The 11,458-nt window shown below is 37.7% G+C and overlaps 1 protein-coding gene across 4 annotated transcripts in view; it reads left to right on the top strand.

The window, feature by feature from the left end:
- Window positions 1-5: 5 nt before the first annotated feature.
- Window positions 6-11,458, top strand: part of TECPR2 (tectonin beta-propeller repeat containing 2) — a 42,967-nt gene continuing 31,514 nt past the window's right edge. For 3 of the 4 annotated variants that reach the window (XM_053980973.1, XM_053980971.1, XM_053980972.1), the window contains exons 1-8: window positions 6-99; window positions 2,423-2,571; window positions 5,630-5,928; window positions 6,042-6,170; window positions 6,593-6,724; window positions 7,652-7,809; window positions 8,919-9,231; window positions 10,024-10,156. In XM_053980973.1, the coding sequence (XP_053836948.1) occupies window positions 5,695-5,928; window positions 6,042-6,170; window positions 6,593-6,724; window positions 7,652-7,809; window positions 8,919-9,231; window positions 10,024-10,156 (1,099 nt within the window). In that variant the 5' untranslated portion in view covers window positions 6-99; window positions 2,423-2,571; window positions 5,630-5,694. The remainder of the gene's footprint in view (window positions 100-2,422; window positions 2,572-5,629; window positions 5,929-6,041; window positions 6,171-6,592; window positions 6,725-7,651; window positions 7,810-8,918; window positions 9,232-10,023; window positions 10,157-11,458) is intronic. The other variant, XM_053980970.1, reaches the window with a different exon arrangement.

The raw sequence follows: 11,458 nt of genomic DNA, 5'->3' as shown, positions 1-11,458 counted from the left end.
GCGGCGCAGGCACCGGGGCCGCCGCCGCTCCGCCGCCTCGGGGCTCGGTGACGCCGCTCCCTGCCGCCCTCCCTGAGCCGCAGCCCGCGCCCCGGAGCGGTGAGTGCAGCCGCGTCCCCGTGGAGCCGGGGGGGACCGCTCAGGGCTGGCCCGGTCCCGCTCCCCTCCCCGGGCGCCGCCAGCGGGGCCTGCCGCGGGCGCCTGTTGCGGGCGGCGCTCCCGGCCGGCTCCCAGGGCGCGGGCAGCGCTCGGTGAGGGGGCTCGGGGCGGGCTCCGGCGGGGCTCGGCGGCTGTTTCCTGGAGGGGCTGCGTCGCCCTCCCCTTGCTGGGGCTCTGTGTCTGGGCGGTAAATCCGGCATAAGCCGAGGTAAAGCCGGCGGGAAGGCGAGGCAGCCCCGTGGGTGTCCGGCCGGGAGCCGCTGGCTCTGCCCTTCTCTGGCAGGGCTGCAGCCACACAGGTGCGAGAAGGCACCTGTGGGGAAGGAGCGGTTTGAAACATCTGAGTATGTTTCAATAGAATATGTTCAAGAAATGCATTCGGGGGGGGGGGGTTAAGACAAGGGGGAGTAGCTTCACTGTGAAAGAAGGGCAGGTTTATGTTAGATAATAGGAATAAATTCTTCGCTGTGACAGTAGCATGGTGCTAAAACAAAATGCCCAGAGACGCTGTGGGTACTCCATCCTTGGAAGCATTCATGGTGAGCTTGGATGGAGCTCAGAGTAACCTGGGCTAGTGGAAGGCGTCTCTGCCCATGGCAGGAGGGTTGGAACTGGATGGTCTTTAGAGTCTCTTCTAACCCAAACCATTCTAGGATTCTCTGAAATTTTTGTAGGGTGTCACAAGACCATCAGCTGAATTTTCCCATCTCTATAAGGATGTGCAGTGACTGTAGGATCCCCTTTTCTACCCTTTCCACATTCTTCATCTAGATTTTTTCTTTTTTTTTGTTGTTTTTGTTTTGTTATTTATTTTTTATTAGGTCACAGAGGAAAAAAAACAAACATCATTTGAGCCATGTTATAAATGACAAATGTAGTTATTGTTTTTTGCATTTATGTATTAGCTTTTGGAAGTTATTATTGATCACAAAGATTCTGATATAGTACAATTTTAATTCCTTTTAACTACTTTTTTGGTATACTATAACCTGTCAATTTTTGTATGTACTGTATATCTTATGTAAATAATAGTGTGATAAATATATATGTATCTTAGGCTTTAGCATAATATTAAAATAAAAACTATATAATGTTAAAATGCTTTTATTTGTGTAACTAGCTCAGATAATGGTGTGAAATAGCTATGTTGTTTCTCACATTTGTGGACCATCTTATCTGAATGATAACAGTGACAAGAACCAGGATACCAAGAGAAAAAATTTACTACTGACTCTCTGGTTATTAGGAAGTGTCAAAACAACAGAATGAAGCCTCAAGAAGAAATAAAATATGTTGATTTAATCTACAAGATGGCATGCAGATAAGTTAAAGATTAAAACCAAGCAAAAGAGTTCCTAGAACGTGTAAACTCACAGGAATGTTTGAACATGTGCAAACTCTTATGAATATGAATGTATCCCCTGTAATGTAACAGTATATAACAGTATATGTTGTTTAAGCTAACAGCGTGTTTTTGGCATATTGCTAAACACCTCAGTGCTGGGTATTGTCCCTTTTATCCCTTATTAAACTTCTAAAATTTCACAGAGTGAGCTCTGTTTCTCACAAGCCAAAAATGCAACGTTTCATGAATTGTGTAAAGCCAAGTGTGTGTTAATCAGGTAACCATGACCTGTGTGCAGGACACATGAAGCACAGCTCCTTTGGCAGGGTTGTGTTTGTGTTCTTTCTCTGCAGCATTCTGCTGTGAAAGGCTCTGGAGTTGTGACAGTGGGGTAGCCTGCTCTGGGGCTGAATGTGTGAGAAGTATTAGAAAAGAAAACTGCTTTCCTCTTTAGTTGGCAGGATCTACCTGAGAACAGAGACTGTTGCATTTACCTGTAGTCATATGGGAGTTTGTCTGTGCTCTGAAGAACTTAAATGTAAGTTTTAATGTCAAAGATGTAAAAAAAAAAAAAATGGAGCTGTTGTCCCTCTAGTACAAACAGGACACTTGGGCTCCGAGTGATGGAGTGACAACTTTAGTTTCCTGCAGTCTGTCTGTGGCATATCCTGGCACTGAACCTTTGGGCACTGCCTCTCTGCTGAACCACAGGATTATCTCTCACTTCAGTTGCCTCTGTTAGGCAGCACTGAGCCTTATTACAGTTTCTAAGACCAGGAAAAAAAAAAAATAAAGAAAGCTACTTTTCAAAGCATGGCCTTGAATGCAGTATTTAATACCTTGCGAAGTCTGAGAGTTGAGAAGGAAGGACTCTGGTGATTGTTTTTGATGTGGTATTTTTGTCCACTTTATCTGCAGGACAGCTGTTTAGCACAAGCTGATTTGCCCTATACGACTGTTACATACTGCAGAATAACTGTGGCTGACACAGACTGAGCACATGCATCCAGTTCCAAAATCTGCCTGGGAAAATAGATTATATCTGCTGTTTGCCTTTGATTAATGAGGTAGGAAAAACAGATAACAATTAATCCTAAAGCTGTTACAGACTACGTGTGATACACAGCTGTCGTTAGAGGGATATCAAAGACTTTAGGCTCAAAAGCAGAGAATTGTGGCATTTGTGCAGATGTTTTGAATGTATAGGCCATATGGGAGATGTTCTAGTCCTTTATACATTTGGTTAGTGTAGATAAAATTACCTAATATTAGTAGTATTTTTAATAAAAGTATGGTTTTGAGTTATCACTTATATGTTTTTACACAATCCATAGAAGTGTTTTGTTAGTCTGTAAACAGCTCAAGATGAAACTAATTTGTGTGCAATGTCAAGAAATTATAGTTCATAGATAAATTTTTCCCTTTTTTTTTGTTTGTACAGATTGAATGGGTTATAGAGAACAAAATCTTGGTTTTTTTTGACTATTTTGCCATCAGAGATTGTATATAAATTTTACAAAGAGTGAGAGCCCTTACCTAACAGCAGAGTTTTAAAATTTAACTTAGTGTGTGACAAGAAATAATTCCTCCCATGTTTTTTTTGTGGATGGGAAGAAAAAACCCTGTCAAACTTTCCTTTTTTCTGTTTTTAAAAATTAAATGTAAACGTCCAAAATATGCATCAGGTAGCATATAGGGTTATTGTAGAGGAATGAGGAAAAGTCTTTTTCTGGATAATAAAAATTTGCATATTTCCATAGCTGGTAATCAGTTATCAGTTTTAATGGTTTAGTTGAGCTGGAAGAATAAGTGGTGGAGACTAAAAAAGAGGATGAATTTTGAGGGCTTGGAAGGTCCTCTGGTAACTGAGGAGTGTGAGATGGTTCCAGCTACAAGAGCAGCTTTGGATGCTGACAGATGTAAATTGCAAGAGTCACAAAGGGGACTTAAAAACCAAAACATGTGGAATTCATGAGGCAGTAGTTGGGCAGTGGTAGAAGTTGAGATTAGACAGAAGATTAGAAAATGTGAGACTCAGGACAAAGACTGGAGTTTATTTGAGAAAAGAAAAAAAGACTATTGACTAGTAAAATTACTGAAGTGACAAATGAGCACATTTGGAACAGCAGATGAGACTTTAACAGTGGATTCTTTTTATATTTAGTTGACTGTAGATGGAAAGCAGTAAATGCTGAAGGAAGGGGTAGGAGACTTAAAACATAAGATAGAAAAGCAATGGTTTGTGAAAATATTGTGGAAGTGTCATGATGTGCTAAGGTTATCTGTTAACTTACTAAACATCTCTGAAAGGAACTCTTCATTCAAAAATGTTTGGACACATGTATCAGCTGGTCTTTATATTTCATTAAATACATCATGACAGGTTGTAAACATTGGAGGACAGTGGAATTAATTTCTAAACTCTAGCAGACAGTAAAATTTACCACAATTAAGAACTTCTAAGAATTGTAGTTCTAGTGTGGTTATTGGCAATTTTTGTAGCAGATAAAATATAAGCCAAATAACCAGTCTTTATTCTTGTGGTCTTGTCTATGACATGCATGGGCAATGTCATGCAAACACTCCCTTTGGCCTTAGTGCAGTTTTATGTTGACAGCAAGTGTTGCAGGGCCCAAAGTGTATGTGCTGAATGCTTTTGCACAACAACTGAAATAGTTGGAAAACTGAGGCACCAGAGCTATTCACAGTAATGGAGATATTAAACTAGAACAGCTTTTTTTTTTCTAGTTTAATTGATACACACTGCAAGCAATGTATGAAGCTGCCAAACAAAAAATATTTCCATCCTTAGAGATTTAAAAACTAGGCACAATAGAACATATCACAAATTGCAGTAGGAGTACTTGGCAGAATAATTGTGAGCATATAGAAGCATTTCTAACTTCAGTTGGCAGATTTCTTTTTTTTTTTTTTATTTCTCTAAGGAAGTTCTAGCTCTGCTGAAGATAAAGAAAATCTTCAGTGTTAAGATCTTAAACAGCCATAAAAAACTTTCCTGTCTACAGATATCCAAAATTCTTGTCTTGGAAAACTGCAAAACGATGCCATTCTCTTAACTGGCCTTGCTCATAGCAAAATAAAACTCAAGAAGTGAAGGCTTCTTTTCTTTTCCATGTTTCAAAGTCACCCATGAGGAGAAGCAGCAGCTACTGCTGCAAAATGTTCTTGTCAAGGCTGTAGTGATGAGAAAAATTACTGGGTTTAATTAAATTTTTAAAATATTTTTACGTTCCTCATGATCAGCTTTTTCTGAAGGTGCCAGTATGTTATTACTGTGATGAGCTCTGACTACGTTGCTTTTCTTGGAGAAGGCAAACAGACTCTTTGTTTCTGTTATTCATAGATATTCTCCCCTAAGTATATTTACAGCATTGCTCACAAGCATGAAATTATTTTCTTATCCATAAAAGGAAACCTGGACATATGGTACTTTTTTCCTGTTTACTCCTTATCTTTCTAAATTCAGTTGCTGCATGGATATTTTCCTGTGTCTGTCAAAATAGGAGTTTTTAAGTTTTTACTCACCCCTTTCTTCCCACACTATTCTAATTGTTTGGTTGCTATTTGAATGTATAGCAGATGTAGCTCTAGCTGAACTGCTTCTCAGCTGTGTTTTTTCTTGGGCTGTGGGACATTAAGGAGTGGAGCCCAAGTTCTAGTCTGTTGCTTTGATCTTACAGTGCTGTCTGGCACAGGGAATATCCCATGCTCTTGGGCACTGGTTGGATTGAGGGTAGAGGCTGCAGAAAGATGAAGAAATACATCACATGGATTGTTCAGTGTTAGAGTCCTTATGGCTTTTTCGCTAGGCAGATGAAAAGAAACACTGCATTTCAACTCAACTTTGACAAACTTACAGATGCAAGAAAAAGTGGTTATCCCATATTTAGTGGTTACCATACATCTTTATTATGTTAGCTCAACTTAAGGAATACACTTTTTGTTAAGAAAAGGTTTCTTCTAAGAATAGGTTATATTCACTACAAGAGTTTAGCTTGCTTTTTCTTTATGCAAAGCAAAATCTGAGAATTTTTTCTTCTTTTTTCCTAGATTGTGGCTGTTAACCTTTTACTCTCTCCACACAAGTAAATGACATCTCTTTAGCTTTTGTCTTTCAGATTTCCTTATGTGGTCATGTAGATGTGTTTATTTCTGCCTTAAAATTGCTGATGCAAATCCTTGCTATGGCATCTGTGGCTTCACCAGTTACATTTAAGGAATTTTGTCCCTTGTATTATCTCCTCAATGCCATTCCTACAAAGATCCAGAAAGGCTTTCGCTCTATTGTGGTTTACCTCACAGCACTTGATACCAATGGAGACTACATTGCTGTGGGGAGCAGCATTGGAATGCTTTATCTCTACTGCAGACATGTAAACCAGATGAAAAAATATAATTTTGAGGTAAATACTAACTTTTACTGTTGTCTCTTCTGATGAAGCTGAGATGCTCAGACTTGAGCTCTCTGTTGGTGTCTCATTAACTTGTGAGTTTTTTGTATGGTTTGTTTCAACAGGGGAGGTGTGAATCTATAACTTTTGTAAAGCTGTTGAGTTGTTTCGATGATCTGGTTGCTGTTGGTACAGCCTCAGGCCGGGTTGCAGTTTTCCAGCTTGTGTCTTCCTTACCTGGAAGGAATAAACAGGTAAATATTTTCATTTGCCTAAATCTCTGTGAGGTCTAGTATGGCCAGCTCTAGTAGTGTGTTACCATGATCCTTTGTAAGAGTGAAACCCAGCCAGTCTTGCCTGATGAAACAGCTGTGAATATGTTTTTGGCTTTATATGTTAAGCTTATAAACAATAATATTAAACCATGCTTTGCATTACAAAAGATGTATTTAATCAAATATGTTTCTGAGAGATTTCTTGTGTGTAATAATTGGCTGATCTCTTTGGTGGAGTGGGGTTTTGGATTATTATGGGGTTTCTGTGCTAAATAAACTTTAGAAGGACCTGCACTTTTGTACTTGATCTCTAGTTAAACCAGTTAGGAGTCACTGAATAGGCTTTGTGCATCCATTTTCTCTTCAGCTCATTCTTCTGTTGCTTTGTTATTGTTTCACAGCTTCGCAGATTTGATGTTGCTGGCATCCACAAAAGTAGCATTACAGCTTTAGCTTGGAGTCCCAATGGAATGAAATTATTCTCTGGAGATGACAAAGGAAAAATTGTCTACTCTGCACTAGACCTAGACCAGGTGAGCATTTGTTATAGGGACCTTAATTCACATTTGCACTTCCTGAAAGGATGCTTGTGTGTTTAAATATTTAGCAGTTACTTAATTGCTCAGTGTTACGTGTTTAGTTGGATGGTTTTATTGGTATGTGTACACTTGACCCAGTGTGTGCACACTCAGCAAGGCAACCATTGGCTATCCTTCAGAACTGCCTTATCTTTTTTAAAAAGTAATGCATTTTAAAAGAAGTAGTGATCCTTTTCATTTTTCATGAAATAACTATCATATCTTTCTTCAACTTTCAGCCAGCACTTTCTCTTCTGTTTGGAAGGGGTATTTTTGACTGATGTGGCTCTATTGATGAAGTACTTCTCTCAGAATTGTTCAGCATCTCAGTCTAGAGTATAGAATGAAAGTAACATATGGGTGCTGCTGGGTGACTAGCATGTTACCAGTAAATGGAATTTTTCTCACATCTTGTTAGTTAGTATAGATGAGATGTCAAGAAATGTAATGCTAACTTGAATTTTTAAATGGAAGAAAAGTTTAAACAACATCTGTCCTGATTTATCTGTGAGTGTCCCTCAATTTGCTTTGACAGAAATCACCAAAATTAATGATTGTCTCAGCAATATATGAACTGGCAGTAGGGAAGAAGGAAGAAAATGTGTCCTAAAATTCCTAAAGTTTCTGTTGATTTCAAGAGAAATGTATTAGCTAATATTCCAAGAGAAACTATATTTCATAGTGTGTCACACACAATCTAACTCCCCTCTTGCCTGTGTGAATTAAGTCCATATTCATTAAGTGAATTTCATGCAACAGGAGTTCAAAAGCTTTTTGTTTTCTTTTTTTTCTCTTGGGCTTATAAATTTCTTTGAAGTGTTAGTTACCACCTTGTATTTTTAGGAGGGTTTGACTCTTGTGAATTGTGTGTGTCTTTGAAAGGGTATTTGCAACTCCAGCCTTGTATTGGAAGAGCCATCTTCGATTGTCCAGTTGGATTACAACCAGAAGGTGCTGCTTGTCTCTACTTTGCAGCGGACTCTGCTTTTTTACACAGAAGAGAAATCCGTCAACCAAGTTGGAACACAGCCCAGAAAAAAGTAACCCTCATAAAATCCTGGTGCAGGCTCATCTATTAATTCTTGCATTTCAAAGTGAATTACAGACAGCGTGATCTAGGCACGAAAATTAATACAACACAGCAGTCTGCTCATAAAAAGCTAGTTACAATAGCTGTGTGTGATCAAACATGAAATGACAATTATACCTATTTAGAAAGTATGTGGTTGCAAGTCTGTCACGATCATATTTTCAAGGCACTGTTAGGCAAAAATATTTAAGATGTTTTCTCATTTTTTTAAACTGAAAACACTGCCAAACTTCCTCTGCAGTCCCTCTTTGTTTACTGTGACTTGCAGTGAGCAAGCATTGTAATCAAGTCTGTCTAATGGGTGATGTAATATTTGATGCAAAAAGCAAGTCATCATCCCTGTTTTTCTTATACACTGAAATGAGTTAACAGGGAGAATGTATAGTAAGCACTTAAATTTGAGTTGAAGACTAAGAACCTCTCATGTGGCTTTGACATCTTCTCTTATGTAATTCCTCTTGGGTAAAGAAAAGGGAACCCAGTCATAGAACAGCATGACTGACTATTTCTCTAAGGAGAGGAAATTTACCCTTGAAAGAGGGTTTATGATGTATCTTTCAGGGATATGAATAGTATGAGGAATATCAAGGCCCATCTTATATGTGAAGGGTTTTCTTGGGTGATAGTAATGGTGTTTCTGTGAAATGAAGGGTTTAACAGCTGAGGTCTGTTCTGTGCTTCTTGCAAGTAAAGGCTGCCAGTTTCTTAGCATCAGTTTGTAGTGCTTTGCTTGGTTTTTATTAATTCTGGGAGAAGGATTAGTGCATAGTAGGATCTTTTTGAGATGGACAGAGTGGCATTAAGGCAATGAAGCTTATTAGGAGGAGTAATTTAACTTGCTTAGTTGATGTAGTGTCTGACATGCAAAGCTGAGGGGAAACTTGTTATTTGGAATTCCTGCTCATGTCTTAATGTAACTAAATTTGTACTTCAGACGTTTGACTGAATATTTTAATCAAAGACTTTTGATAATTTGTGGTTGTGAATTTGTGCCATTAGTTTTTATATTGTTTCTAAGTTGAGTATATAGCTTTTAAAATAAATTCTTTTGCATTTTAGTACTGGCAAATTTGGAGCATGTTTTATACCTGGCCTGTGTAAACAGAGTGACTTGACACTATTTGCTGCCAGACCTGGGCTTCGTCTGTGGAAGTCTGATGTTCATGGGACTGTTCAGGCCACGTTCATATTGAAAGACGTATTTGCTGGAGGAATAAAAACTTTTGAACTGTACCCTCGTTTAGAACCACCTGACAGAGGAAGTTACAGCTCTCCAGAGAAACACCTCGGGCTTGTCTCATGCTTTTTCCAAGAAGGATGGGTGCTGACCTGGAATGAATACAGCATCTATTTACTAGACACTGTGAACCAGGTAGATAAATCTTGTGGCTGCATATTTTGTTTCTTCTGTGTTTTTGTTCATGCTATGCTATGACACTCTGTTTTGGTTATACATTCTATGTCTGTGATTTAAATCCCTATTTAAAACAAAAAAAGAGAATATTTATTGTCTCACGTTGTCATTGCAATGATATACTCACCAACTAGCTCAGTATGTTGTTTATGAAAATTACATATATTTAAAGCTTTCAGTTAAGGTGTTAACATCATAATTAATTCTGATGCTTAGTGAAACATATAGAAACATATAGTCTGGGAATTAATGCAGAAAGATATTTTAGGCCTATAAAATGTGCCTGGAACTATTTATTCTTTCTCTTCTACCACTGTTGGTGTCTTAAAAAAAGATGTATTACCTTTTATTTGGTATACAGTGAAGTGTTAGCTATTTTGTTGACTTAAAAACGCATATGAATGCAGATACAAGCCAGTATATTTTTGTCTAAATGATATTAAATATTCATACTGTGGCACTCTGCTGCCACCAATTTGTATATTGCTTAAGTTGTTATATTTAGTTGCCTTTAGTTGGACAAAGAATGGATCTGTGGAATTTAAATTAGTATAAAAATGGAGCTGCATCATGATCAAAGAGTTCTTTTCTGTTTCTTTTTTTGTTTGTTTTTTGATAAGATAAGAGCCTTTAGCCTGTACTGTTTACGTTGATTAAAATCCAGTGAATGCTTTTGTTAAGAGTACCATGTTGTGCAAAGACTCTGTTAATCTAATGCCAATTATTTCTTTCTCTGCTGACTCTTTACAGGCTTTGATTGGTGGCTTGGAAGGATATGGTGATATTGTGTCTGTGTCCTGTACCAACAATGAGATTTTTCTCTTAAAGGGAGATAGAGACATAATAAGAATTTCAAATAGACCTGAAGGACTGTCATCAATAGGTTTGTATAGATTAGTACGCTTACTATGTAGAAATTAGTAAGTTTAGTATGTATAAATTAGTGTGTAACTCATGGAACATGATGCCTATTGTACTTTTTTAATAACAAAAAACCAAAACTAACAAAACTGAAACACATCAAACCTCAGACAAATCCGTTCACATTATTGCAAAAACCTGCCAGGTCCTGTAGAGTTACTCATCTGTTCTGATATATATTTATAGAGATATAAGAGATATCTAGATATCTTATATTTAGAGATCTCGTTTATCTGCTTATCTGAGCTTCTCTCTTGGCTGCAGTGAGAATGGAGGCATTAAGAAATTAAATATGCTTGCCTTTTTTGAGAGTGGATCAGCATTAACCTAACGAGGCATCTCTAATCTGTGCATTTAAGAGCTCATTCTGAACCATGTTGCTGAAGCAGTTTGGATTCCTGATCATGGTTATCCCTTTAGAATAAGTCTCAACAGCTGAATACTTTGATTCTGTGCCACCTGTCACTAGCCATGTTCCAGGGGAAATCTCAGCCTTCCTAGCAATGAAAAAGAAAGAACTGGCAAATAAATCCAAAGAATGCTCACTAAAATTCCAAAAATAATTTGACTGTTTCACACTTGTTGCCATCTGAGTTAAACATTTATGTTACTAGAACTCTTTAAAAGGGGCTACTTATGCTTTTAAGTACTCCATCTTAGCTTTGTTTTAGCAAAATGCTAATAAATATGCTATGAAGTCTCATTCAGTGCTGGAGAGCTTAACTTTCTTGTCATTGCATGTTGGCAATAGCTTTAGTCATATAGGCAGGTTTTTACTCACAAACCTCTAGAGACTGGCTACTGTTTTAATCTCAACTTTCAAGTATAGTTTGAAAGGAACCTTTAGAAGTGTATTTTCTTCTAATCACTACAGGGATTTATCTGATAATTTTCCTTAATTTTTTTTCAAGCTACTGAATGTTTGAATGAAGAAGTTAAAGATATAGGATGGCACTTCAGTATGTGATAGAATTGTATCTTCCAAGCTGCAGACCTGTACTGTTCTTTTTACATAAACATAAATTCAGAATTTTGCTAATTGAAGTTTGATACAGGGTTTGGGGGAAGTACTTTCTTATAGATTAATTTTCAGGACGTTTATAGTGTGTGTGCTTGCGCACAGGTATTATTTTTAAATGTTGTTAGCTTAGAATTTTTTTTTTTCATAAATATTCTTCTCATTCAGTACTCTCTGAAATTATGCCCCTACTCACTTGATGCTAGTATTAATACTTGAACTAGTATTTATAATTTTATTTTTCTT

The sequence above is a fragment of the Vidua macroura genome, chromosome 6 (genome assembly GCF_024509145.1).
Source record: "Vidua macroura isolate BioBank_ID:100142 chromosome 6, ASM2450914v1, whole genome shotgun sequence".
In the NCBI taxonomy this organism is placed as follows: Eukaryota; Metazoa; Chordata; class Aves; order Passeriformes; family Viduidae; genus Vidua; species Vidua macroura.
This window is presented reverse-complemented; position numbering and strand designations above follow the sequence as displayed.